Genomic DNA, 27,111 nt, shown 5'->3' with positions numbered 1-27,111 from the left:
TAAGAGCCGGCGATAAATTGTACGCTGATTGGACCTCATCGCCCCTCCTTCCGAGCTCAAGCCGATAGGAAAAATCCCGCTGCGTCATGCGGGCCGATATGAGAGGGAAAAATTGCCTCAAAGCCTGGAACGTGGCTGAGGCGGACTATTTTACAGGAACAGGGGCAAAAATATGTGAGCGGGTGACCTGAAAAAACACTGGCTGAACTGAAAAGAGAATAGTCAAGGTCACCTGAGATGTCTTACTAGAGTGCATGGACGATGTATACAGGGAAATACAGGGAATGATGCAATCTCTATCGAACATCGTGGAATGCAATGTGTCATGGAGAACCCACTCGACTGGGATAAGAAACCTCCGAACTTTTTTCAACTGATGCTAAATGCCTCATTCTCAACGTTCCAGCCTGGATGGCATACCACCAGATCGCATCGTGATCGACTGCCTTACTCATTCAGATCCACTGGTGGCTGTCTCGGTCCGGGGGATTTTCGCCATTGGGGGAGAGTTTGACGAGTTTGACGAGTTTTAGCCAAGGCCAATTGCAATTCGATGCAAGCTTTGCGAATGTCGCCGGGCCGGCTACCTAGCCGGTGACAAACAATAATATCAGATATCCCCATGTGTATGTCATATCTCCAACTGGAGGGGCTAGGGCTGGTACCTGGATGACTTGCGGGGTAAACATAGTCATCTTTCATACAACATAGTGCACACGCTCGTCAGTTTCATATTGTCATTCGTTAGAAATGGCGCATTGGGACCCTTTTACCCCAACAAATATATCGTATGCATTTCTTTTTTTACGCATCCCAAGAAATCAATGGCGGGGCCCTTACGTGATCGCGGGCTCTCGGCGGGCTTGCGATTGGAAGAGCCCGCCGGCCACCGAAGGATGAAGTAATTGCCGTCCTCTAGGGAAAATGATATTCCGTCCCCGTGACGTAAATTATACACTTCGCCTCAGGCATCAGGCATTCATCTGATTTTTCTCGTCTGGGGAGACCATTCCCGCTCGGATGGGGTTCCGACCCCCCAGGTTTTCTTCAATTCACTTGGGTTAGCCGGTTCCTCTGACACATAGAAAGGGTTCCCCATGTTTCCCAATGTTTGCGGGGGGCTGATTGGTGTGACCATCTTACACGAGCTCAGCTAGTTCACGGCTCTCTGGACATATTTCACTAGTGTTTGTAGTTAGGGAGGACCTTGTGCAGTCAAGTCCCAAGACACGATAAGGGTACCAGCAGGTCAGAAGATCATCTGAAGGATAATCAGGTCGCATCTTTGAAAGCATATTCTCTGCAAGGCTGGACGAAGTGGCGTAGAGTTCAGGGTCGCAGGTAAAGTAGGGCTCTCATTCCTGGAAGATATTGGGTACAAGCCTAAAGAATGTTATAGCAAAAATATAGATCATCGAAGACGACGTGCAAGGGCGAGAATAGAGCGTGATTCCAAATCCGAGATTCGTCAGTGCTAATCTGTAGATCGGGCTCCCATTCAAGCGGAGTGAAGAATCGATTATCTGGTCTCGATCTTTTCCGATCGAAGTATCCCCTGCGTATCGAGCACATCAGCCCTGCGTTTACCTTACTATCCTTGGCTGAAGGGATACGGGTACTTATTGTAGGTATGCCCAAGACTCTGCTTATCCTCCTACCATACAGTCTGGCACCTACAAGGATATCCCGTCCATCGATAAGGCATACGAGCTGAACTGACGTGTCGGGTAGACTAACATTGGCTTATGTATGTTCAAGTAGTCCGAATAGCTACCTATGTAGCTAGTAGTAGCCCATGATCACGTCAGCTCATAATCATGCATGGGATGTGTTGTACATATTGTACCTGACGAAATTTATCCCACAATTGGCACCACAAATATAGACGATGGTGAATCTAACAACACACTAGGCAGCCAACTCATCACTTCCCCTCTTTGACCTATCTCTACAATCTATTATTGAATGTACATAGTCAAACACATATCTAAACGAGCGGTGAAAAGGACAAGTCACCACGCCGAGAGCCTTACGTGGTCGCGGAAAGAATGCTGACTATCTACGACGCTTAACGAGGTACATGGTGCACCTCTATAGGCAAGTATACTAGACATAGCACAAATGTTGCTGGAACCACAACACGATTCCTCCGTACATTAGTGTCGCTATTATAAGCAGATACCCCGGGGAAGTCCATCCGCGATCGAAGGGGGTTCCAAAATTCCCGAGAGATACGCCCTAGATCACCGTCGGAGACCCGACACCCAGGAAATCAGGAAATCAGGAATGGACATACATTCTAGAGATTCTAGAGTAACACTCTTCATCCCTTTCCCCCAGATAACTTGCGAGTACGTATGTGATAGTGGAGTGGAGCGCATTGCATATTGAAAATAGTAGAACCACTACGCTGGCCCCTTGAATCCGGGGAGAGAAGAATTGTGGAGTCCCCTATTCAGACGTCGATCAACGGTCAAGGGGATTTATTTTGGTACTTTTGCAGCTCAACGGCTTGTGCCCCTGAATTGGTAACGGAGGTGACGATGAATCGTAGGAATTGAGAAAAGCTAACCCCGAGTCATGGACCGTATCCCTTGGGCATCTCCGTGTCCGATGTGAACACATCTCAAACAAAGGATTTGATATGCGCCCCAGACTGTTTCGGTCCCTGGCGTGGTCCACTCTTCTCCCTCGAGATTTGGGCAAAACACCAAAACTATTACAGGTTTATTTGTGGCGTCGTACAATATACTATCTCATACGGAGTACAAGTCTTATTAGTGATGGATTGGTGGAGGTATACTAAGGCGGATATACCGGTACTTGAGCCGCCCCTTTGATAAATATACAACCCAACCCAAGTACCTTCGGGCAATGTCTCAATTTTTGGAAGATCGTCCTAGTTAATGCACCTCGGGTATCGGTGAGCACGTCAAAAGAAAAAAAATCATCCTAATTTGGTAGCTTGAATAGACGGTGAAAATGGCTGTTGGGCGCCGCCTAAAAATCAGAAGATAACTTTTCCCCGGAATAGCATACCTATTGCAGATATCAAATAGAAGCTCCGATTCCTGTCGCCACCCTCAAGCCGATCTCCTACACCGCAACGGAAAATTCCCTTCCATAGCCCCGACAATCTGGTCGCTGGGCCCCAGTTTTCATTCTCGAAAGGATCGCCGTATCCGCTCTCGTGCCGAGGTCAAGAGCGAACTTTCTCCGGGTAACGCTAGAAGGCGTAGAATCTTAGAAAACAACCCTTAACTAGTCCTAATTCATTAGTTCTAAACAGAGCCTTGCCGATTCAACCGGTTTAATCGGCTTTCACTAGCTGTTCCCGCCTCCAAGCTAGTTGTTTCTATGGTAAATAATGCCAATAACACAATACATAATATCAATTGGTCGGTTCATTGATTCTCACCCCCTAGTCTTCTCCCCCACACTAACGCGTCAGGCCCCATCTCCTTTGTTTTTCTTTTCTCCCCGACAGGTTTTCGGGGTTGGGCTCCCGCTGTTCCGATGGGGAATGTCCCCATCCCTGCCTCGATAGCTGGGTTATTGGGCTGTTTAGAATGAGGCGGATAGGCTTGGCGGGCAGATCTCTAGGGGAGTAAGCATTGGGCCTGGCCAGGTATGCGTGTACTGGGTACTTTCGTGCTTCCCCAGGGATTGTACTCCTCCACACTTTTATGGGGATGACTTATTTTTTATTTTTTTTTAGTTTAATTATCTGTTTTGGGTGTCTCATCTTTTTTTTTTAGATTATTATTTATTGACAGGAAGAAAAAATATAAACGACCCATTCACCCTGAAATCGTCTGACTCTTTTTTCTAGTTCAGTTCATTCAAGTATACAATTATTTTCAATTACTACATACTCAGCACTGTCAACAGCTTTGCTATCACCCGTTCGCTCTGATCGTCTTCAAGTCTTCTACCAGAGCAATACTATCGCTGCAATAAGTTTAATTGAGCCTCCTCACAACCGTCACAACGACAATCTATCTTCTCAACAACTACAACTCACTTCTCACCTCCAACACTTGTTACTATTACATCTTCCAAATACCCGAATCCAATTCCTTTGATCCTTGTAAGTACTAACTCCCGTCACTACTTGCCACATCCCTCGCACCCTCCGATCCGATCCACCGAAACCGGGCCTCGGGCAACTTCGGAGCCACAAGCTCCATCTATACGGAGCATATGCCAAACCCAAGTACAAAGCACAAGCATCTGCACAAACAAAAAGCTGACATTCAATCTTGTGAATCCAGCTCAGCAATCCAGCCTTATACATTCCTCCCAGCCGAGGTTGCCGATCAACTGCATACTTTCCCCAAGTATAAAACCCAACAAACCAACAACTTCATTCTTCACTATATAAGCACTCCAACCTCGAGAGTCTACTTATCCTCTCGACATCTACGCCTCCAAGAAATCCAAACTACATCCACATCCACATCCAAACAATGGCCTCCGTCGCAACCAAAACCGCAACCCCCGTCATGCCTCCCTCCTTCTCAATGTCGCAGGATATCTCCCGCGCAATGACAGCTTCAACCCAAAAGACAGAGAAGACCCGCTCAGTCCTCATCGACGGCATGCCTCCCGCGCCTCCGCCATCCCCCGTTGCCTTCTCCAAGGGCAAGGCTGGCTACAATAATATCCCCAGCTTGAGCCTGGAGTGATTCAACCTCTTCTCCTCTTGGTTTCGGGTTCCGTCCTGGCGTTCTTTAATACGTTCTTCTTGGCCTTCTCAAGAAATTATTGTACCATCATCCAATATTCCCTGATAATGGTCTTTCACATGGACATATGGGACGGCAGATTTGCCTGTCCTGTCTGTTGTTCTCTTTTCTTTTTACTATTCGTCCTTGGCTTGATATCCGCGGTGCTTGTTAGCCTTATGTCTTTTTCTTTCGGTCTTTGTCTTTCTTTTTTTGCTTGTCGCCTGTTGGATTTAGCGTTGCATGGCGGCGCGGATATGTGATCTGGTTCAGGTTTGCGCAATGGGGCACTTTTAAAAGTCTGGGGGGATTGGTGTTCTTAATGGTTTTACCCTGGGCTTTTCCGAATCAGAAATTGAAATTGGATATTATATATATATATTATGCTTGTGTGACCTTAATAGTGATGGTCGACGCATTTTCTTGTTGATTATTGCCCGGTGTATATGTAAATACATATGTCGTGGCTCTGTATTGTACTACCCTCAATGGCTTTGCTGCCACAACTATCACTAACATATGTAGAATGTAGGCAACCTGGTATTTGGTGTCAACCTCCGGAAGTCGGATATACCCGTGGACGGTGTGACTGTGGCTCGCGTAATGGGTGCTAGAAGAGTATTTTCGTGCATCGGAGTGAGAAGTAGCAGATACATGCATGGTACAAGGTACACAGCTAGGAACCTGTAGTCCGACGCAAGCAGATCTGCCGATCACCGCGTCACCCGTATCGCATTGTGAAGTAGATGGGGTCGCACAACCTGTTTTGTACTCTACGCTGACGTTCTAGATGGCGAAATGGGAAGGCCAGATACAGGATACAGTTGGCTTGAACAGCAAAATCTGTGTATCATGGTTTCCATGATAAGTGATTTTCAAGATGAACAAGAATTTATGCTTGCATTGGGTTTGTGGATGACGTTACCCTCTAGATCTACCTATTTTAGCGTAGCTAGGATGGCTCCATTGATGGGCTGTTTGCTCAGTCCCGAGGTCAAATTGGGTGGGGCTTGTCATCTCTGGTGGTTGGTTGTTGGGATGTCCCGGGCTGTGATGCCATTCCTCCGATATCGTGAGAGAAAATCAGCTGTGTGTTTCCATCACAAAAGTAGCGTTTTTGCCTTCGGTAAGGGTATCGATATTTCTTCGCTGGTGCTACTCCTCGGTTCCCGGCTCCCGGCACTTCCACGTGACAGGACAGTCGGCTACGTACTACAACGTAGATCCAATGAGATGCCGACACCGGGTGGCTTGATCAGGCCCCGGAGGATCGACTCAAAGACACAGGGTCTAGACCCGAATTCTGTGTCGAGGTCAGCTCACTGTCGATCTGTACGTTCATGAAGTAAGATCATCGCTGTCAGACGTTAACTCCGAGTCGGACTCAGACTCAGCCTCTGCCTCATCAGGGTTGAGCTCTTGGTTGACCTCTTGAATCAGAAGCTCAAGAGTCGCCTTAGCCTCCAAGTCCCCTCTCGAAGCACGTTCGTTCAGCCTCTCGATCTCAGCCAGTTGCGCCTCAGTACGGGCCCAGCCTTGCTGTCTGTCCGTCATATTCACCTGCCGACGTGTACTCATGACCGTGCGAACGGTATCCTCCTCTCCCTTGCGGTTCTTGATCTGCTGCAACCTCTGGAGGAACTGCGCCTGGTGGGATGGGACTGCAGGACGACGGGGTGCTCCAAGGGGTTCGGCGCCCTGAGAAGACACGGACTCCGAGGGTCCTTCAGTAACGCCTTGAGCTGGCCCTGGCCCAGCGCTTGGGGCGAGCTGTGCCTTCCGACCAAGGATCTTCACACTGTTGGCGGCCACAAGCTCGTAGGAGGGTCCACGGTGTAGCGGTTGAGGGAAAGGGTTGTTTGGGTCAGTTTCTGTGCTTGGACTGACGAAAATAAGCTCGGTGCCAATTTGATCAGCCCAGGAGCAACTGAACATCTGGTTGTAGTATGAAATGATTGGGTTGCTGGTGTGGAGGTCGAGAATTTGGATTCGTTCGTTGGGGAGGTTGCCTGTCTCGGCGCTCTCGATCGGGGGATAAGCTTCGCCTGGAAATCCTTGGCCCATGTCTTCTGCTGGGTTCTGTGTATCATCCAGGGAACCGGCGTCCTTTGGGCGACGGCGTGGAGGGCGCACTGGGCCATGATGGGCGGTCAGGTCCAGGTTGAGATAAAAGCTCTATCAATTGATTAGCAACATTGAGAGAAGACAAGGTTAATTATTCTCACCTCAGTCTCTGTGCCATATTCATACTCATATTCTTCATCGGATTCGGAGTCAGCCATTGTATGATGAATTGTTAAGGTCTGATCTCCCTCAGGTGGAACCGGAGATAAGATCTGAGTCAGCTTTCTGCAAGTTCTGGAAGCGGTGAGCCCTGATGTTTCCCCCTCTTCCCGACCAGGACAAAATCAACAACCCTGGAAAATACGGGGGCCCTGGTGGCAAAAATGGACATAAACAGGTGCATACTTTTTTGAATGTTTCAGATGGAGGGGGATTTCCCTTGAACAATTGACTCTTTTTCCCCCTTAACACGATGAACTATTAAATATTATTTTGATGTACATCTACATCTGTATAATCCAAGGTTATATGATTTTGTCTAGAACCCAAGTAGAGTTGTGCCCAGCCCTCCTCCATCAGCCTTATGGAACATCCCACATTATCCTCACCGCAACAACTCAGACAACTTGGACAACAATGGGATCATCCCTTCGTAGGTTTCCCCGTCTCTTCCGCTCCGGCTTTGCACGGATAGGCCATGTACTCGGTATATGGCATCCGGCTTGGCTATGACTTCTATGCATTTCCGCAGGTTCCCGGTGCTAGTCCGAGATATTGGTCATCCTTGCCTGTCCCTTTTCTGATTTTTTTCCCTTTGAAAAATTCTATTCGGGCAATTCTAGCTGGACTCGGGAAATCGGGCTAACAAAGGCACTGTGTGTTCCTATATAGGTAACCCCGCGGTCCTGTTGTGCGCCCTCCTTGTCCCAACTCTCGTTATCTCTCGTCCCACCATAGTACCTGGGGAATGCCCGACCGCTGCAGCCCTACCACTTGACTCCCACTGCATTGAACCCCTAGCCTCGACTGGAATTCCCGAAATCACAGTCTATGAACATACTCCACATAGTTCTTCGGCCCTGACAGTCTATGTCGACTCACTCCAGCAGATGACCCGGAAGGCCAAGGCAACCATTGCCGTGCTCTCGACCCTGATCGCTTATGTATCCGTCAACAGCATAATCCACGTACTCCGGCCGGCTGCTTTTGTCTGGTCTGCGGAGGACCGGGAGGAGCGGGACTGGATTGCGAGCTCGCGCTCGTGGTTCGACCGCAAATCCTGCCGATGGCTCAGCATCTGTGGCGCAGCCCATTTACAGACCGTACACGGTGAATTCGGACATCGCGAGCCAGTGGAGAGGGTAAATGGGCAAGATGCCGAGCCAGAGGCTCCATGGCGGTCCTTTTGGATTAGCGGGGCTAATGAGTCCGAGTGGGATGCCGAAGAGCGGGCTCGGCGGCAGATCCCGGACTACGTTTTCCACTATGCCCCACTCGTTCACCTTTATTCTGGCGAGCAGTTCTGGCCTGGGGATATCGCAGAGCACTTGCATCATACCACTCCGACCCTGAATTACACCCCGATTCAGGCCCAATGGGACCATCCGACGCTGCGCGATCTGGATGAGTTGAACAATTGGGGGGCCAGGCACCTTTTCTTGACGAGCAATGATGATGTACAGACGCGTCCACCGTGGCTGGAGGGCGATAGGAATATCCCGCAAACAGATGGGAACAACAAAGAAGAATCCTGGGCGGATTGGGACGGTCGAGTCGATGGTGATATTCCCGGTGACACGGAGGAAGCCCGAGCCAAGTGGTATGATTTTCACCAATTGCAACAAGAGGCTGCCGCTGTACACGAAGCCAACACCGATGAACATTTTCAAGCCCAGCAAATACTCAAAGAGGAGCTTCGCAGACGTTATGGTGGGGAGGAGATCTACGACAATGGTGCCGGTGGTCGAAGCGATGCCCTGCAATCCTGGTGGTGATGGACAAAGGCAACGGAATCGTCGATGCATTCTGGTTCTACTTCTACAGCTTCAATCTCGGTAACACCGTTGTCAACGTGCGGTTTGGCAATCACGTCGGTGACTGGGAGCATTGTCTAGTGCGGTTTCACAATGGCAAACCGAAAGCGCTCTTCTTCAGCGCCCACCAAGGAGGAGAGGCTTATAGCTACGAAGCTGTTGAGAAGATCGGACAACGGGTAATGCTCCAATGGCGAAAGCAGGAAGTGTTATCTCACTAACTATACCTCACTAGCCCGTCATCTATTCCGCCGAGGGCAGCCATGCCATGTACGCCACAGCCGGGGTACACGAGTACCTTCTCCCCTGGGGACTGCTACACGACGTCACCGACCGCGGTCCACTATGGGACCCCCTTCTCAACACGAAGGCCTACACTTATGACTTCGACAACAAGCATCTGCGGGCGTCCACCTTCAGCCCCTCCGCCCCAACAGAATGGTTCCATTACAGGGGCCATTGGGGCGACAAGTTCTACCCACTAGGCGATTCTCGTCAGTATCGATTTGCAGGCCAGTACCACTTCGTGAACGGACCCCTTGGCCCGAAGTTCAAACATCTCAACCGCCACAAGGTGTGTCAGGGCCCAGACCGTTCTCCCTGTGTTATCAAGAACTATGTCGAGCAAGGGAAGCGACCTCAGCGGTGGGGCTCAAGCAGACAGGGAGAGTAGTTGATCGTGGCGATCTGTTCAATCTCTCCTATCGGTTACGGTTACGGATTATCTGCCCATGCCCCCCCTTCCCCTGTGGTCGGAGTCTTATGAAAACCCCCACATTATACCCCAGCCTAAATTTACCAAAGCACCCCGAGATGATTCTTGCTAACATATTTTCTTATTTTCTTTGCTCCATGCGCTTTTTCTTTGATGTTTGCCCCAGATACCCCCCTATGTTACTGAGAATCCTTGACCAAGGCCAACAGTATAGACCCCTCCCACGAACGAGATCATGACTCTTCATCTGATTTGACACGAATGCATGTGCTATGGCGTGTTTATGGCTTTGATTTCTACCCTACTCTTTCCCTTTGATCCGGGCGTTCTGCGTTTGTTTTCTCTTTGCTGGAAAGCTCCCAACAACCTCAAAAAAATGATTGGCCTATTACGAAGTACCATGGGTGTATATTTGGTTATACATTAGATATTATATTAGCTTCAAAGATTTCTTTTAATTTACTGCCGTAGAATGAGTTATTGGATGCCTTCCAAGGTTGGTAGATGATGCTAAGTGTCGAGCAGCCGCTGATATCAGGAACTCAGCCCCTAACTTTATACCAACAGACGACGTTGATTATAGCAGCGATACCACATTGATTTACTAGTGACTGTACAACAGAATGGAAAACATGTACCACTATATGGGTAGTAAATATATGACAAGAAAACATAAATATTTTATTCAGTATCGGACCTCTATCCCCAAATCTCCCAAAGTCGAATGGCACCTTGCTCATTACCAACAGCCAACTGCTCCGAGTTCGGTGAAATAGCCACCGAGGAAATGCGACCCAACGGTGTGTTAGAAGTAGGCCAGTTACGGTATACGGTGCAGGTAGGGAGATGAACTATAAAAGCAACACAGTTAGCAAAAAGCACACCAAGAAAAGCAAATCCAGAAAACATACCAAGACGCAAAGCATCACGCTTCCACCGACTCGCCATAACCAGCATCTGCCCATCAGGCGCAAACACCAAATGGCTAATGGGGGTAGTGAGCTGATCGAGCACACGCACAGGCTCAGGGTTACGCGGGATACCCGCCTGAGCCGGGGGATCCTTCTCAGCAGCAGAAGCATTGGCATACGCAGCCGCCCACTGGCGACGATCATAGACGTTAACAATACCACTCGAAGAACCAATCGCCACCCAACGATCACCACCAAGCTGAGTCCGGCCCGAGCGGCCTCCAAGGCTAAGAACCGTCGTGCCGACTGCACCGGCATCGACCCAGCGCGCCACAATACGGCCTACACGTCCGTCCCACTCAGAGACCTCACCGTTCTTCGACACAACTGTCATACCCTCGCCGTCAGACCACCAGGCGAAGTCTGCGACACCGCCGCGGCCGTCGACGCGCACCTGTGCGATCCACTGCGCGGTGTTCGCGTCCAGCACATTGATCAGACCGCCGCCCTTGCGGGCTGTGCCGACTGAGGCCGACGAAGCGGCCGCATGGAGAGAGCTTGAAGCGCTCCATGGACTTTTGCTCTTCCTTGCGGTCGGAGGAGCCGTTGACTTTGTCGACTTTGCCGGTGTCCATGTCCCAGATGTGGAAGTAGCGCCTGCGGCCGGAGGCGAAGATCTTGTTGCCTGTGGGTGGGGCGAAGGCGGACGTGTGGATTGGTGTGTGCTTGATGTGCAGGGAGGTGAGGAGGGGGTTGGGGGCGGGAGCGGAGGGAGAGATGTGGTGCAGGAAGAGGGTGGATGCTGGTCCGGAGGAGAGCAGGAGCGGGTAGTGCGGGTGGAAGGTCAGGGAGTCGACGGAGGAGGGTTGGGATTTGCCGATGTCCTTCAGTCTCTGGATGTCGATGACCTCCTGGCGCAGCTTGCGCTTTCCGCCGGAGCGCGCGTTGTCTTCTATGCGTGTCAGGTCGGAGGCGTTTTGGAGGAGCTTGGCTAGCGGCTGCATGGAGAGGTTCTCGTTCTCGTCGTCCGAGTCGACTTCCTCCTCTGCGTCCGAGTCCGAGTCGGTCTTGCGGCGCTTGAGCTCCGGTGTGGCCCACTCTGGTGTAGGGTGTAGGCGTGTGAACTGTCTGCGCAGTCGTCGGACGTATTCCTTGCCGCTGACTACATCTTCGGCCTCGGTGTTGCGCAGTTTGCGCAGCCTGGCTTGGCTTGCTAGCGACACTGCGAGGCGATCGTCGTCGCTATCGTACCATACTGCGGGTTCCTCCTCTTCTTCGTCCTCAGCCTCGGACGGGGTTTCCGGCGATGGGATATAATCAGTGGTGGGGGGTGCGCCGGAGTCTAGGAAGAAAAGCTAGATAAGGAAGAATTGTTAGATCGGAAGCCTGAGACCGGTGAACGCATAGGAGTGGAGTCGCATACATCTGAATCGGCTAGAGCAGCCAAATCCTGGCCCTCGCCCTCCTCTGCATCTTCGCTGACATCGCTCTCGTCATCACTGTGCAGAGTGAGAGCCATACCAGCCTCGCGGTCTTGCTGGGTCTTCAATGCGCCCATGAACCCCTCATCGTCGCCAAAAAGCATGCGCTCTAGCTTCTTCTCCGCCTCATCTTTTTCGGGCACATCGTCCTCATCCGAGCTAGTTTCGTCGTCCATCTCGACATCTGAGTCCTCCGGGCGGATGTTGGCCGTAGTGTTCTCGAACGGAGACCAGGTGGTCGTCCGCTTGGACTTTTCTTTCAGCCCTACGTTAGGCATGGTGGTTGGTGTGAGAAAATCTGCCAATCAAGCACAGCTGCTTGCAGACTTGGTCACCGAATTGATACTTGAATGCAATAATGCAATTGTAGGCTGCGAATGTTCCTCAGGCGGAGCTAGAATATTTTTCTTCTTTGATTTTTCCAGAATGGGCAGATCAGAGCGGTGTGGAAGGCGGCATATGTCATTGCCTTGGCTTTAAGGCAACAAATGAGATTCAACGCCATCCGAAAATGAGCATTAATACACTCGTCTGATATCCTTTTTTATCTTCTTGCTAGATGGAATTGGTGAGAAGAGCAATTGTTAGAGCCAAAGAGTTCTTTCTGTGCATGGAAAAGGCGGTAAGTAGGGGAAATGGAAAAGTAGACAAAATATATAACTACAACATAACTAGTTGCTTGGGAGCCCTGGAGGCATCCATGGATTAGTTGGTTGATCATAATTGTAATTGACGGTTCGATTCTGAGTTATACAACTAGTAGTTACCCAAATACAGAATATAGATGCATGCACTCCACATATGTATGTAAGTAGCAGGGAAAAGATGATAATCATACTGCATGTACTGCAAGAGCGAAATAATCATATTCACGGTAAAGACCACTATTAACACTAAAACAAAAGCCAATATGAGATTTCCGAAACCAAAACACAAAGCAATATTTAGTGATGTGTTGAAGTAGCTTTCTGGTCATGTTCGTCACCACTGCTACTCGAGCTCGGAGGCGCATAAGGAGGGACAGGATTGTGATCTTCAGGAAGTAAATGCTCGGATTCCTGGAGAGCATCTGCAGTAGCCTTTGGTTGCGAGGCGGTTGTCGGAGATTTCCCGGGTTCTTCATCATCAGAATCAGTTGCATACGACTCGTCCAGACCAGCAAGAAGAGCCTCCCGGCGGAGAGCATCATCACCTGTGACAGCATCTCCAATAGTGTCGTCCACCACGTATTGTGAGACCGGTTTCTTGATGAATATGTCGATGATATAATACTGCATCGCGTTCATGATGACTGGGAAAAGAAGCATGACAAAGAAGATTTGGACAGCAGCGTTGCCTTCTGTCCACCTTAGAGCCCAGTCCCCGACTTTGACAATGAAAGGTAAGAGCTCGATGAGGAAGAACACGCATATCTTCATGCCGAGTAATCCCATGAAATAAACAATGGACTGCTTGAGCCACCATGTTACGCGTGGAGGCTGACCATAATTTCCCGACTCTATCGATTCTGGGGGGTTTGCGAGAGGCGTGTAGGATGCGAAATAATTGAGAACGCGGAGAAGGAGGATCAGAATCGGGATACCGAGGGTAGTCTGTTCCATCAGTTAGCTAGCGGCTCCTCAAAAGAGATTAGAGCAAGATCAGCAGTGACGCACGTCGATTCCCAGGTTCAGTAAGTAGAACGAGCATGGGTTCGGCTTGTATGAGCTTCGAATCTCCAGTTGGCCCGCAGAGAACATCGACATGACCAGATTCAGCATGTGAAGCATGACAGATCCGAAGACTTGTTTTGAGACGTCAAAGGCCCAGATCTTCACCGGGCGCTGTGGTCGTTCTCTCCATCTCTTATAGACTAGAGATAATAATGCGAGGCTGCCAAGAGCAACCTGAACAAACACTGAGAATGGACCAAGCAGCTTGCATTCTCCTCCTTCATCATTTGGATCTTGCCCTGGACTTGAAGAATTTGTCCCATGATAGTATAGTGTGTGTGCCCCCGATGGGGTTGGAATGGTTCGGGCGCCGGTAGCAGCGATAAGTGTGCTTGTAGCTAACGAAGCCAACGAGCTAGTCGCGTCATCCATCGCTTCTTAGTCTGGTAAAACCAGAGACACAGTGAGAAAGCTCAGGTAGAACGCGACATATGCTGGAGACCAGATCGTAGTAACAGTGCCCAGTAAACTTCCAGGAAGGCTATCAAAGGCGGAGAGAGGGTCGAACGTCATACGTGACATCGAAACGAGTGGCAATAAACTACCTAGGTAGATGAGCGGATGAATAGGAACAAGCCTGAACCTGGAAAATGTAGTTCTTTCTGAACGGGGTTAGGAACAAATGAGGTTATAGGAAAAGAATAAGGGTGAAGTGAGTGAGTTTGCAGTGCTGCTGCGCCCCAGGCGGTGTCAGTATCCCCGCAGCGGGATCGACAAGGCCGATAGCATTTCCCTTCCAGGGTTTGGACGGCTGGCTATTTAAGGGTCTTGCGTCTTGGCATGATATTTTATTTTGCTATCTGCTTTGATCTGGATCCAAATATGTTGTGTGTACATCGTATAGGTCAATGTCAAGCTTAAAAATTTCCCTGCAGAAGAGTGGGTACTGATCGGTGATACGCCAGCGTTACGTAGATAGATAGACCCTAGTTTTAGCTTGACATTGTAGATCACGATGCCACAAAGCTCGAAAACAGGTCCAGACTCGACTAGTTGGTCACTTCGAGTAGTCTGGTACTCACAAGAACCTTCGCACCTAGTATCTAGCCATCACACAGAGAATGTTGGAGCAAAGTGGAAGGTCAATTTGACGAAGAGAGTAATAGTAGTAATGGGTAAATAGAATAAACATAAGAAGAAATAAGATCTCGCCGGCGTGCAGTTTCGCACGATCATTTCTGGGTCAATATATGACTAGAACCAGCCCTCGCCCACCATCAAGCCCTCTCAAAAAGAAACAAAAACCCAGGGAATAAAAACGCCGGAAACCCCCTCAACCAACCCGTGATTGAATAGTAGAGCCGTTGCAATACCATAGCGCAGCTAAATGCTAGCAGAGGGAAGAGAAAAAGAATTCGTCACATCATTCTATCCCGTGTTGCTGTTTGAGCCTTTCTAAATTCTCCTGCCGTTCCGTAATGTCCTCTTTCGTTCGGACCATCTTCTCTGGCTGATGATACAAGACTATAACACACAAAGTTAGTCATCTCCACATAATCCCCGATGCTCATTTGATCCATGTGATACATACCGACCAAGTATCTGTTCTGGAAGTTGAAACCATTGAGTTTATCGCATGCCTGTTTGGCGTCGTGAACGTCCTCGTAGACAACGAATGCGGTTCCTTTGGAGGTATTGGCGATACCCTGGCGAATTTGGCTGTAGATGAAATGGTATTAGATCGGGTTGTAACACGAGACCATAGGTGACTATTACCGAATGGGGCCAAATTTGCCGAACAGATCGAACAGTTGCTCTGCTGTTACGTTGTAGCTGTTGAGAAAGATGTCAGCGACCTAGTCGCGATTTCAAATGGCGAGTTGCAGGACTGATCCGCCGGGGAAGCGAGCCGGAGCAAAGCAGCGAAATGATCGAGTACATACTTAAGGTTCTTGACGAAGAGAATCCTGTGAAAGAAGAAGAAAAGAGGTTAGCGCTAGTCACTTGGAAATTTCAGGGATCTGCTAGACCCAAAGATCAAGCTGTTGATGGCAAAATGGCACTTGTGCTGAGAATCGGGGGAGGGGCATGGAAAAAGTATTCTCACGTACCGATTGGCTTCGGGGGCGAGCTTTCGGCTCATTCTCAGAGGTGAGAGAGTCCTAGAAGATGTTGAATGAAAGTGTTGACAAGAAAGATACGCAAGGTATCAGTTGCAGTGTTGGAATAGCGAAGAGGCAGAAGATCCGAGCAAGGCGCAAGGACAACCACGAGGTTTGTCTTGGCAGTGCGCTTACTTATCCGGGTTTAGTGGCAGTTGGTTCTTAAACCGTATGTGACCAGGTCATGTGATCTCTATGCGTGTAGTGATCTGCCAACCTCACCACGTGATTGTATCATCATGGTATCGGAGTGTATCATCAAGACGGACGCTCTCGGCGTCGCCAACTTCATTTGGACTACAGAGAATTAAGCACCGGGGGGAAACAACCAGGTAAACACAATCGCATGCTGTAATGAGAGCTTCTTGATCTTCATCTTTTATATATGCTATTCAGATCCCCTTTCTAGTAAAAGGGATAGCAGGACACAACGTAATATAGGAGCCCGCAGCTGTACCGTAACCTTCAGTTGCTACTACTACTCGACTCCCGCTTCCTCCTTCACCCCAACACCTCGCGCTCATCCGCTTTCCTCTCGCTTCCGGCGCTTCATCCATTCGAATAATTGTCACTTCCTATCCAGTTGGCAGGAAACGATTCCTGGCTACTGGACCTCATTCGATTCCCTTCCCTACCTGCCCGCAGGTTGCGGCGCGACTCTCGGCGCCTTTGTCCTCCCCGCCGCTCGATTCGAACCCCCTCAACTCTCCGCGAATACCGTCGACCACCTACTTCGCCCTCAATCTTTCATCAAATATCAATCAGATACTTGCGGTCCGCCGTGCGCATGCTCTTCTGCCAGGAATGACATTCCCTTCGCCTGCGCCGGCCTCTCGCTAGCCCGTGTGGTCCAGTATCCCCGCTTTGCATCCACCCACCGCAAGCGCATCTTTTCGCGCCTTCGACCCTCCATCTTAAATTTTCTTTAATATACTCTCTTATCGGGTTGCGAAAATGATGAGCGCGGCATCTTTCGCGAATCCCATCGGCGGCCGCCCGCCGCAGTACCGTACTCCGTCCCCTCCTCTACGCGCTGTCGAACCTATCACTCCATCCACAACCACCGATTTTCACACCTCTTGGGCCAGTCGCGGCCCTCCTCCTCGAGCTACCAGCCTTGATCGCGATCAGCGTCCTTCGAATCACAATCGACATGTCACCGCGGAAGGTGGTTCACACCAGCGATCGGGCCATGGCCGCTCAAGCTCGACTATCGACACACTTGCGACGATCGCCCTCGCGACAAGTCCTACCTTCGCATCGCTCCCTCCCAATCCTCCGTCCCCGGCCTTCGGTCCTCGATTCCCTTATTCCCCTCCGACTCCGCAGACTCTGAACGACCGGCGAAGCGGGCACGGTCGGCGAGGAATCCGTCACCCTACCGCCCGCGCCCAGGAATGCTGACAGAAAACCCACAGCCGGCTGCGCTTGAGAGCATGACAACCGATGCAGAGCTTTTACTCAATCTCGCGCGCCCTACTAATTTCCACCCGGGCAACCACACTAAACGAGTCAGCATCGACGAGACCTACCACCACTACGCTGGCGACGCGATTCGTCAATCTCGAGTTGGGTTTGCTGCCGTTGGACATCCGGACCAGGGCGATGTCAAGATGAATCACAATTCCGAAGATATACCTCATTCCCGCATGCGCTCTCGCTCTGACGGGTCAGCCTTCATATCCCGTCCTGCGATGCGTGGAATCCGCCCAACTACTAGCTCTGGCACTTTCCCACCAATTGTTTGGGAGGATGAACACGAAAGCAAAACCTGGCATCCACCAGCTGATATGCCTCATCATACTACTTATGGGATCCATCCTCCGGCCGATTCCCAGGAACCTCAGTTCCCGCAGAATTCCCTACCCGTTCCACCAAAAGTGGAAGAGGAAGAAGGTGACACCAATCAAGCAAGCTGTGGGGCATGTCATCTAGTTCGTATTCCAGTTGAGACCGAGGACCAGGACGAAGACACGTGGATCAGTTGCGATGGATGCAAACGATGGTTCCATATCGTTTGCGCTGGCTTCAAGAATGATCGGGAAGTTCGCACAGTTGACAAGTTTATCTGTCGGCATTGTCGATCAGTTTATGGCCAAACAACTTTTGTACGCAAGTCCTCGCGCGCCCGGACAGCCATCGACTACGCAGGCCTGAACCAAGGCCTCGTCAAGGCTGCCACTGACTCGTTGGAACATCACTACCTCGAGCCCATTCGACAAGGAAAAATCCGATTCCAACCTGAGAATTTTCCCCGAATGAAACCTGAGCTCGTCACAGCGGAATACTTCGAGCGAGGGAATGGGTGGACAGAGCCTATTGTGATACCTGCCTGCTGGAACTCGTGTGAGCCTGTCTCTTCGGAGAATCCAGACTTCGAATCTCTTGTACAGGAGGCTTCGTCTCAAGAGATGTTTGATGATCTTCTCGAGAACCACCCAGAACAAGAGACCCATATTGAAGACACAGTCGATTGTGGCCAAGACCTCTTAGGTATGGTCATCCCGCGGGGTCTCACTGTTCGTGCAGTGGCAGAGCTTTACGGACCCGAAGAAAGGGTTGAAGTGATCGATGTCAAGTCTCAGCAAGGAGAGGATAAGAGGTGGAACATGCAGAAATGGGCCGATTACTACGAAAGCAACGAGCCGGATAAGCCTGTCAGGAATGTTATCAGTTTGGAGGTATCGCAGAGCAAACTCGGCAGACTCATCCGGCGACCGAAGGTTGTGCGTGACTTGGATCTGCAAGATGCTGTGTGGCCAGAGGAACTGAAGGCAATCGGCGAATATCCCAAGGTTCAGTTCTATTGCCTGATGTCTGTCGCCGACTGCTATACCGACTTTCACATCGACTTTGGAGGATCTTCGGTGTACTATCATATCCTGAAGGGCAAGAAGACTTTCTTCTTCATTCCTCCCAAAGACAAGCACCTCAAGAAGTACGAGGAGTGGTGCAACTCTCCCGCCCAGGACTCGATTTTCCTTGGAAACCAGACGAAGGAGTGCTATCGTGTGGATCTATCCGAGGGAGACACCATGCTCATCCCGTCCGGCTGGATTCACGCAGTTTGGACTCCAGAAAATAGTTTGGTTATTGGTGGCAACTTCTTGACCAGACTGAACTACGGGATGCAAATCAAGATACTCAACATCGAAAAGGAGACCAAAGTCCCCAAGAAGTTCCGATACCCTTTCTTCCAAAAGATTCAGTGGTACACGGCTCAAAAGTATCTGGAGGATGACCCCGTCCCGCAAAATGTGATGGAGGCATTCATGCAGGATGAGAACTACCGGTTCCACCGTCAATATCCAATTTATTACGAGTTTGGAGAACGCGCCAACCAAGAACCTCCAGGTTCTCCCCACCACAATGCACGTTTCTATTCACAGGCGGAGTTGGAGGGCCTGCTCGAGTTAACCAAGTATTTGCTACGGACTGCACTCATTGCGGGTGGCTATACCGTTGATGGAGTCGTCTCCATGGACGTTCGAAACGCGGTCAGACGCTCCATTCCCAAAGGCACGGGAGATCCAGTGGACATGATCAGAAAATTCGGAATTTGGGTCGCCTGGAAGCGTGGTAACGAAAAGGCACCCCTCTGGACTCGACCTGGCGTCATCGAAAGCAATCCCAAGGTTTCTATTACAGACAAGAAGCCCGCAGGACGACCAAGCCGCCGATCCGAACGCAACGTTGATAACCAACGCACCTATGCCGAAAGACAAGCGGTCCAGTGGCCTTCAGAAGAGGCCCCTGAAACTCCGAATCCCCCAGCCAGCAGCCTTGTTTATGCGCAGTCTGACGGGAGTGCAACACCGGCGCCATTCAGTATTGCTCCGGAAACGAGCATCAAAGATATCACCACACCCAAGCCTCGGGCTGTCCAACGAACCTCAGGTCTTGGTCCGAAGCGCGTTGCATGTGATGCCTGTCGTAAGCGACGTATTCGATGCCGGCACAAAGATGAACCCGGTGATCTGGTGCTCAATGGGCAAGCTGCAGTCAGTGCCTTCACACCTGGCTCTGGGGTGAGCACGCCGTCCTCCCTGGCCCAGGATGCTGTCTCTGCTTTGAATTCTTTGGCAGCGATTGCATCACAATCTGGGTACCAAAACAATGGGCATCTTGTTGACTTGGATCGGTTCGAGAGCTCGGCGAGATTCCAATCCGCAGTCATGGGCAACTCGACAATAGCTGCCAATCGCCTCGTTGATGTCAGCCCCGATGGAGCCAATGGAGGGAAAAAGGGTCGCAGCAAGGCGTGCGATGATTGTCGGAAGAGCAAGGTTCGTAGTACCCTCCAAAGGCGCTTCTTTTGCTTGTTTTACTGTTACTGACCTGAAACCAGCGCCGTTGCATCCACGACGAGTACGGTCGGATAGATCCGATCAAGGCCCAGGAGCGCTCCAAACCTCGTGCAAATGCTTCTGCCAAACGAGCACGCCCTGCTGAGGAGGATGACATGCCTTCCACAGCCAAAAAAGCGAAGCAGGAGAGCACATCGCCCATGACACAACCTGCGGTATTTTTCGATCATGATGGCGATGAACTGATGGCGCAAGACGACGTGATGGATGCTTATGATCATGTGCCTTTCAGTCAAATTGACCCAGGTAAGCATTTGGCTGAGGCAGATCAGGCACCTCAAAAGCAAGTTCTGTACGCATCACCACCTGCACTCCAACCTGAGTCTGTGGATGCAAAAGAAATAAAAACAGTGTCTGTGTCTTCGTCGAAGCCAAACACCTCCTTGGTCTCACCGCCCACGTCGCTGGCCGACGAGATGGATGGGGTCCAAGAGGGAGATGCCGTACAGTCTGTGGAAGGGGAAGTGTCAACTGCTCTCCACACGCCCAACTCCAGTTCTCGACATTCGTCTCGCCAACCTCGACACGTCGATCGGTTCGCGCCCGATGCAACTACAGCCCGGGCCCCGAAGCAATCGGCACGAGCCACGTCTTCGACTATCGGGGCACGCAAGACCACTCCTGTTCCAGCGTCGACAAGAAAGCCTTCATCACGTCCCTCGTCTTCACACGTGAAGAAGAGCTCTCCGATGTATGAAAAGCACTTCCATCGTCACGCCCCTACATCGCTATCTCCGCGTCAGCACAAGCATAGTCAGCACGTCATTGGAGATGAAGATGCAGACGAGGAAAGTCTCCGTTTGATACGTGAGCTCCAGGAACAAGAATTTGGTCTGCGGAAACGATCAACAAGGGTTTAGTTTCGCAGAAGGCTTGGAGGCTTGGTCCGGTACAGATGAGAGATGTAGAATGGGTTCTGCTTTATGTTTTTGTTATTCGGGATATCAATTTACCAAGGGTTTGGGATGGGAGATCCGGTGTTTTCTTTTCTTCTTTTTCGAGAATCACGTTTTCATGTTATTTCTGGCGTTTTCTGGGTCTGGGAGAACTAGGGAGTTTTCTTTTCGCTTCTTGATATCAATTTTTTTTTCCCTCTCCAGTTTCTTTATTCTTTATTCTATTTCATTCCCCTGTGGATCTTTTGTTTTATGCCGGGGCCTCTTCACGACCAATACACCTTGCTTGATAATCGTCTGTTGGGCTTTCTCTCTCCCTTCGGCTGCGCACAGCAATGAGGTGTCTTCTGCAAGTCTCGTATATGTACTTCTTTCTTTCGTTCGTCTGACACAATCTGCGTGGTTTGCCCTCATGCATATATTGGCTATAGGGCTATTTAGCAGTCTCTTCAATCTACCTTCTTTCATATGTTTGACGTCTAGAAAGACTATTAGAAAGACTATTAGAAAGACTACTAGAAAGACCACCTGTTATCCTTTGTTATGTCAATTATCATCTATCATATAGTTAGTATCTAGGACCCAGAGTAGAACGTATTTTTGTTGAACACACGGCGACTTGCAATTAGGTGACTACATACGTAAATCATATATACCCACATGGGCAGGTACCTAGGTGAGTCGTCGCTACCTACCTACCTAAGTAGATCGTGAAAGTAAACATCTCCTTCCTTCCTTTCTTTCTTCTTCCTTTCCTTCTCCCGCGCAACATGTCTTCTAATTTTGCAGAAGAGCGCAAATGAAAGGTATGTCAAGATTTTCTCTATCTCTACACGATCTCTCATGATGATGTGGATCTCGACCTCGATGGATTCCATCCCATCTCATCTCGTCTCATCGCGACCCCCATCAACCCCATTCGATTCCCGTCATATCTGATCGGTCAGCTTATTTTGCTACCACCTCGATTCTTTCGAGGCAGCCTGTTCGGTAGGTTCTCATTTACGCTATCATGAGCATGCTAACTATAAGTAGGAGGAAAAACAACGGCGTCGTGATGAGGAATACCGGGCCTTTATGGCAGACTTTGGGCAGGTACGAGGTTCTTATTCCCTCCATCAAGCTGTTACTGATCAAGATGTCAGCGGGCCTATCAACCCCAACAGCGTGGTGACCAAGGCTACCTGGCCTTTATGGCCGACTTCGGGAAGGTATGAGGTTCTTGTTCCCTCAATGAAGCTGTTACTAATTAAGATTATAGCGGGCGTACGACCTGCAACGGCGCTCGGCATCTCCGGCGCGGGCCAGCCATACCCTCCCCGCGTCGGAGGTCGCCCCGTCAAGGCCCCCCCTCCCGCCGCCGCCCCCGCCATCAACAACAGGCCTGTGGACACCCGGGCAGCCCAACTCGCCGAGAGGGGCCTGCCTGCCAATACCCCATCAGGCCGGGCTGCTCAAGATGCCCCCCGGTCTCTCAAAACTCGCCCTGGGCTACACAAGATGCCCCCCCCCACCCCTGCCCTCCTCTCAAGACCTCCAACGGTCATCGGGGGATGATGACATCCCCATGCAGCCCGCTCCGGCATGGCTTGGAGTGCCCCTGCCACCATCATCTCCTCCGAAAACACCAGAAAACTGAAAAGAAAAAGAAAAAAAGACACGGCATGAGACCACGGAGTCAATTTTTTTGTTTTTATTAGTACCATTATGTATCAGGTCCTTATCAAATTCTATCATCCTTAAGAGGAGCATTACAAGTAACCTCGTTGAAATGTTCTAACACTCTTTTCTGTTCTTTTGATTCATCAAGGGCTAGTTCAACACAGATACTGTCGTCGGCTCAGCAGTCCGCAGCACTACCGGTATAGTATCCGTCATGGCCTCAGCCGAGCTACTCCAAAGCAGAGAGTACAAGCCGTCCGTAACAGTTTGCCTCGCGTAAAAGTTGGCCCCGCTCACGGTGACGAGGACATAGCCTCCGTACGTGGACCAGACGTTGCTGAGCTTGGTTGAGTTCGACTTTCCCGTAGCAGGTACGGCTGTGAATGAGACTGGATTGGAATCCGCATCACCTTGGTCCAGACACAGCATATTGGTATTAGTCGACAGGGTGGTGAAGCCCTCGTTCGAACGGGAGCTAGAACTAGGGTGGGCAACCCAAGTATTTTCAGCGGCGGTGACTGGATTCTCGTGAGTGTCATATAGTAAGTAGGGACCTTGGGTTCTTACAGTTGATTGGGGTCATTGCGGCCATTGTGGTTGTGTCTACTTTGGATGCATCCGCAACTTCGGCACTGCCTGTTGTCAAGGTGATATGGATTAGTCAATAGTGTTGTGCTGGGGGTTTGAGAGGGCTGAGATACCATTTCTGTAGAAGACGGGCAGTCCGCTGATGCCTGGGCCATAGGCATACAGCTTGAATGAATCGGTTGGCCTTGACTGTCGCTTTTCAAATGGGTGCGCAGAGCAGACTAGCCCAAAGACTAGAAGGGGAAGAATAGATAGAGATAGCATCTTGCAACGAGTAAGTCATACAATATGTTGGAAGGGGGTGTGCACTGTAGTGCGATCAGGATGAAGCAAAACTTATAGCCCTGAAACAAAAAGAGTCACGAGGATATAGTCCATGGGATACCGATCGATGTAATCAGGATCAGGCAGCGCACTAGGAGCTATCCAATGACATGTGTAGTGTTGATTAATTCTTCTCTCTATTTCCCAACATTGTGGTCCAAGCCTCCTTTTGTGATTTGGACTGACACGAGCTGACGATGACACGTAATTTGCAGCTCCATTCCCGGGATCGTGGTAAAAGAGAAACACCTCGTCGTCATCATCTGGCTGTGTTCCATATCGAAATCCAGGTCCTGGCCGTTACAACCCCAATGGTCAGATCAATGATCAACTCACCATACATGGCAGACTATCGCAACGATCAACCATCCAGGACAAAGCAGCTGATATCTCAAAAAAGTAAACATCAAAGTATGCGAGATGGCAAAATTAATTTCCGAGCCTTGCTTACTCTCGTATACACTAAGGCTGAAACGGTTACACAGAGACAGCATACCCCCAATCCAAGCCCTACACGCCAATCTGACTACGATCGAAACTAGAGAATGATGTCCCTGATGCTCAATCTCCGTCATTAGCTCTCTTTGTAAGTTTTATCTTTGTTAATTTGAGACACACGGCCCTAGTTGCATGGGATACCCCGGCTCTCCATTCATAGTACTATCACGAGAGAACGGGCTGTAGAGAACAGTCTGCGGACTCAAAACGACCAATGCGCACTTCTCTGATAGACAGCCCATTGTCCAGCTGCTGGGCAGGCCCCCAAGCTGATGATCTTCTTGCAGTTTGAATGGCAAACGGTCCTAGGCATGGATACGGGGCTCCTCGATCTTACTATTCCGCTATCCACTAACGCATAGCATCAACACCCGAGCTGGACGATGACGTTGATGCTTCGCCATAGAAATCTGTCCGCTGCGTCGTCTCGCGCATCACAAGATCATGTTTCGCGCGGCATCGCCGGTAGGGCTGCCCGGTATATCCTAGTTAGGAGGTACAAATGCAGGACACCTCCTAAAAAGAGACATGACGTTCTTGGTCCTGGTCGTACACCCTCGTGTTGTGCTGTACGATTCCGATCCATAAGATAGTGGCTTAAATAGAGGAGAATTTTCTTAGTCGTGTATCAGCAGCAAGCCTCATTCGCTTTCTTATACTCAAAGTTTTGCTTTCTCAATATTTTCTAGATGCGTTGAGAGCTCTATATAGAGCTACAAGTAGATTGAGCATTATATAAGTGCCCTGCCTGGGTAGGATTCACAGCTATGAAACTCCGATCTCTTCTCCTCCTGGCATATAGCATGAGTGCTTCTGTCGCGGCCATTTCACAAAATCCAGTCAATTCAGTGAATGTCCCATCGCAAACCCAACACCTGACAACGAAGACAAAGCACACGACAGTCGGTACCAGTGCCAAAACCAAAACCAAAACCACCACCAAGATAAAGCACACGAAAACCACCACCACGACCAACAAGCCAACAGGAAGACCCTGTGCGGGCAACACGCCCCGAACACGGTCCCAGTGGTGCCAATTTAACGCCGATACCGACTACACGAAGATAGTACCAAACACAGGCGTAACACGGGAGTACTGGCTCAACGTCGAAGAGCTAGTAGCAGCACCAGATGGTTTCAGCCGTCCAGTAATGGCCATGAACGGCACGATTCCCGGCCCAACAATCTTCGCAGACTGGGGCGACTGGGCCGTGATCCACGTCACGAACAACCTACACAACTCGCAGAATGGGACGAGCGTTCACTGGCACGGGGTCAGACAGAACCACACGAACGGCAACGACGGCGTCGTCTCCATCACGCAATGTCCCACCGCACCAGGCTCAACAATAACATACAAATGGCGCGCCGAGCAGTACGGTTCGTCGTGGTACCATTCGCACATTGGACTACAGGCATGGGAGGGTGTGTTTGGCGGGATAGTTATCAATGGCCCTGCTACGGCGAACTACGAGGTCGATAAGGGCAGTCTGTTCCTGACGGATTGGTCCCATCGCACTGCTGATCAGCTGTACTCGGAGGCTCAGACGATTGGACCCCCGACGTTGGATACGGGCTTGATTAACGGGACCAATGTCTTTGGTAATGGGACCAATTCTACCGGCCAGCGGTTCCAGATGAAGGTTGATCAGGGGTCTTCGTATCGGCTGAGGATTGTTAACTCGGCTGTTGATACGCACTGGAAGTTCATGATTGATAATCATACGCTTACTGTTATTGCGGCGGACTTTGTGCCGATCAGGCCGTATACGGCAAATTATATCGATATCGGAATGGGTATGTGATGTTTTCCTTTTGATATCAAACTCCTCCTCGAAAGCCAACAACTAACAAAAGCACCCACAGGCCAACGCTATGATGTGATCGTAACCGCAGACCAACGCCAAATCTCCGACTCATTTTGGATCCGCGCAATCCCACAAGAAGCATGCTCAGAAAACGCAAACCCAGACAACATAAGAGGGATCCTTTACTATGGAAACCGACCCGGTACACCCGCAACAAGACCGTACACCTTCCCAGACGAATGTATTGACGAATCTGCCTCCAAAATAGTCCCCCGAGTCCCAAAAACAGTCTCAGCCGCAGAATGGAATAACCTAACTGACGTGAAACTGCGCCGGAACAATGCCAACCTATTTCGCTGGTACCTCAACAGCACAACGATGCAAGTTCTTTGGGAGGATCCCACGTTACTACAGCTCTTCAACAAGGAAATTACGCCGAACTTCACAGCGTCGAGCGGAGTCATTGAGCTGCCGCGGGAGAACGAGTGGGTATCCTCATGATCAACACTAGCTTTCCAATCTCGCATCCTATCCATTTACACGGACATGATTTCTTTGTGCTGGCGCAGGGGTCGAATCCGTGGAATGGGAGTGTTGTGACTAATAACCCGCCGCGGAGGGATACGGCGATGTTGAATGGGAATGGGTTTTTGCTTATTGCGTTTGAGACGGATAATCCCGGGGCGTGGCTTATGCATTGTCATATTGGGTGGCATACGGATGAGGGCTTTGCGTTGCAGTTTTTGGAGAGGGAGAGGGAGATTGAGCCGTTGATTGATCGGAAGGCGCTTGGGGATAATTGTGCTTCTTGGAATGCTTATGATAGGGCGTTTGATATTGATCAGGAGGATTCGGGGGTTTAGGAATATGGGTTTATGATTTTAGATGGGTTTGATCTTTATATACATGTTGGCGAATTTCGTATGTTGTACATGTAGGTAGATCGGCATGGCCTCCAGACCGTCTTCCTACCATCTTGTGATGTTATATTGAGTTATACATGACTGCCCATAGATAGTTCTACCAAGTAGACCTGGCAGTGACCCACCGGGTGGTCCATGATCTTGGACTCCCCACCCGCCTCGGATGCATAAATTCATAGAGCTAAGCCCAATTAGGCTATATAAATCTGCTTATATAATCAAATATACACCTCCAGGTAGAATTATTTACATAACGTCAATTTATGTCATAAAATTTGCTTGTTTGTCTTGTTTTACGAC

General features: G+C 50.0%; 11 protein-coding genes across 11 annotated transcripts; 6 read left to right on the top strand and 5 right to left on the bottom strand.

The window, feature by feature from the left end:
• Positions 1–4,469: 4,469 nt before the first annotated feature.
• On the top strand, positions 4,470–4,688 carry N7519_004034 (uncharacterized protein; the record flags this gene model as incomplete). Its single annotated transcript, XM_057290810.1, has 1 exon — positions 4,470–4,688. One exon carries the CDS (start codon positions 4,470–4,472, stop codon positions 4,686–4,688), a length of 219 nt encoding a protein of 72 aa, XP_057152012.1.
• Positions 4,689–4,970: 282 nt separating this feature from the next.
• N7519_004033 (uncharacterized protein) lies at positions 4,971–5,562 on the top strand (the record flags this gene model as incomplete). The annotated part of the gene is made up of 3 exons (XM_057290809.1): positions 4,971–5,000; positions 5,253–5,363; positions 5,518–5,562. Coding segments are annotated over 3 exons (186 nt in total), but the record flags the coding sequence as incomplete, so codon positions are not given.
• Positions 5,563–6,065: 503 nt separating this feature from the next.
• N7519_004032 (TFIIIC subunit 6 family protein) lies at positions 6,066–7,009 on the bottom strand (the record flags this gene model as incomplete). The annotated part of the gene is made up of 2 exons (XM_057290808.1): positions 6,066–6,902; positions 6,953–7,009. The coding sequence occupies 2 exons, from the start codon at positions 7,007–7,009 to the stop codon at positions 6,066–6,068; spliced, it is 894 nt and encodes a 297-aa protein (XP_057152010.1).
• Positions 7,010–7,488: 479 nt separating this feature from the next.
• On the top strand, positions 7,489–9,497 carry N7519_004031 (uncharacterized protein; the record flags this gene model as incomplete). Its single annotated transcript, XM_057290807.1, has 4 exons — positions 7,489–7,555; positions 7,683–8,744; positions 8,795–9,003; positions 9,060–9,497. The coding sequence occupies 4 exons, from the start codon at positions 7,489–7,491 to the stop codon at positions 9,495–9,497; spliced, it is 1,776 nt and encodes a 591-aa protein (XP_057152009.1).
• Positions 9,498–10,238: 741 nt separating this feature from the next.
• On the bottom strand, positions 10,239–12,209 carry N7519_004030 (WD40 repeat domain-containing protein; the record flags this gene model as incomplete). Its single annotated transcript, XM_057290806.1, has 4 exons — positions 10,239–10,390; positions 10,451–10,958; positions 10,987–11,805; positions 11,874–12,209. 4 exons carry the CDS (start codon positions 12,207–12,209, stop codon positions 10,239–10,241), a joined length of 1,815 nt encoding a protein of 604 aa, XP_057152008.1.
• A 666-nt stretch (positions 12,210–12,875) lies between these two features.
• On the bottom strand, positions 12,876–14,015 carry N7519_004029 (STIMATE family protein; the record flags this gene model as incomplete). The annotated part of the gene is made up of 2 exons (XM_057290805.1): positions 12,876–13,523; positions 13,587–14,015. 2 exons carry the CDS (start codon positions 14,013–14,015, stop codon positions 12,876–12,878), a joined length of 1,077 nt encoding a protein of 358 aa, XP_057152007.1.
• A 923-nt stretch (positions 14,016–14,938) lies between these two features.
• N7519_004028 (putative pre-mRNA branch site protein p14) lies at positions 14,939–15,845 on the bottom strand. Its single transcript, XM_057290804.1, has 5 exons — positions 15,695–15,845; positions 15,527–15,550; positions 15,360–15,416; positions 15,175–15,302; positions 14,939–15,107 (listed from the first exon to the last, which is right to left on the bottom strand). The coding sequence occupies exons 1-5, from the start codon at positions 15,724–15,726 to the stop codon at positions 15,007–15,009; spliced, it is 342 nt and encodes a 113-aa protein (XP_057152006.1). The 5' UTR covers positions 15,727–15,845; the 3' UTR covers positions 14,939–15,006.
• An 854-nt stretch (positions 15,846–16,699) lies between these two features.
• Positions 16,700–20,972, top strand: jhd1 ([Histone H3]-lysine-36 demethylase; the record flags this gene model as incomplete). Its single annotated transcript, XM_057290803.1, is given in 3 exon segments — positions 16,700–16,913; positions 16,928–20,031; positions 20,094–20,972. 3 exon segments carry the CDS (start codon positions 16,700–16,702, stop codon positions 20,970–20,972), a joined length of 4,197 nt encoding a protein of 1,398 aa, XP_057152005.1.
• Positions 20,973–21,807: 835 nt separating this feature from the next.
• On the top strand, positions 21,808–22,647 carry N7519_004026 (uncharacterized protein; the record flags this gene model as incomplete). Its single annotated transcript, XM_057290802.1, has 5 exons — positions 21,808–21,814; positions 21,991–21,998; positions 22,044–22,103; positions 22,154–22,219; positions 22,270–22,647. The coding sequence occupies 5 exons, from the start codon at positions 21,808–21,810 to the stop codon at positions 22,645–22,647; spliced, it is 519 nt and encodes a 172-aa protein (XP_057152004.1).
• Positions 22,648–22,820: 173 nt separating this feature from the next.
• Positions 22,821–23,522, bottom strand: N7519_004025 (uncharacterized protein; the record flags this gene model as incomplete). The annotated part of the gene is made up of 3 exons (XM_057290801.1): positions 22,821–23,188; positions 23,238–23,306; positions 23,372–23,522. The coding sequence occupies 3 exons, from the start codon at positions 23,520–23,522 to the stop codon at positions 22,821–22,823; spliced, it is 588 nt and encodes a 195-aa protein (XP_057152003.1).
• A 1,325-nt stretch (positions 23,523–24,847) lies between these two features.
• N7519_004024 (uncharacterized protein) lies at positions 24,848–26,751 on the top strand (the record flags this gene model as incomplete). Its single annotated transcript, XM_057290800.1, has 3 exons — positions 24,848–25,877; positions 25,947–26,377; positions 26,458–26,751. The coding sequence occupies 3 exons, from the start codon at positions 24,848–24,850 to the stop codon at positions 26,749–26,751; spliced, it is 1,755 nt and encodes a 584-aa protein (XP_057152002.1).
• Positions 26,752–27,111: the final 360 nt, after the last annotated feature.

This window comes from Penicillium mononematosum (assembly GCF_028829835.1).
Source record: "Penicillium mononematosum strain IBT 11891 chromosome Unknown utg000002l:1.0-8112719.0:1.0-8118358.0, whole genome shotgun sequence".
Classification (NCBI taxonomy): domain Eukaryota; kingdom Fungi; phylum Ascomycota; class Eurotiomycetes; order Eurotiales; family Aspergillaceae; genus Penicillium; species Penicillium mononematosum.
The sequence above is the reverse complement of the archived record's forward strand: the minus strand, read 5'-3'. Positions and strand labels throughout refer to the sequence as shown.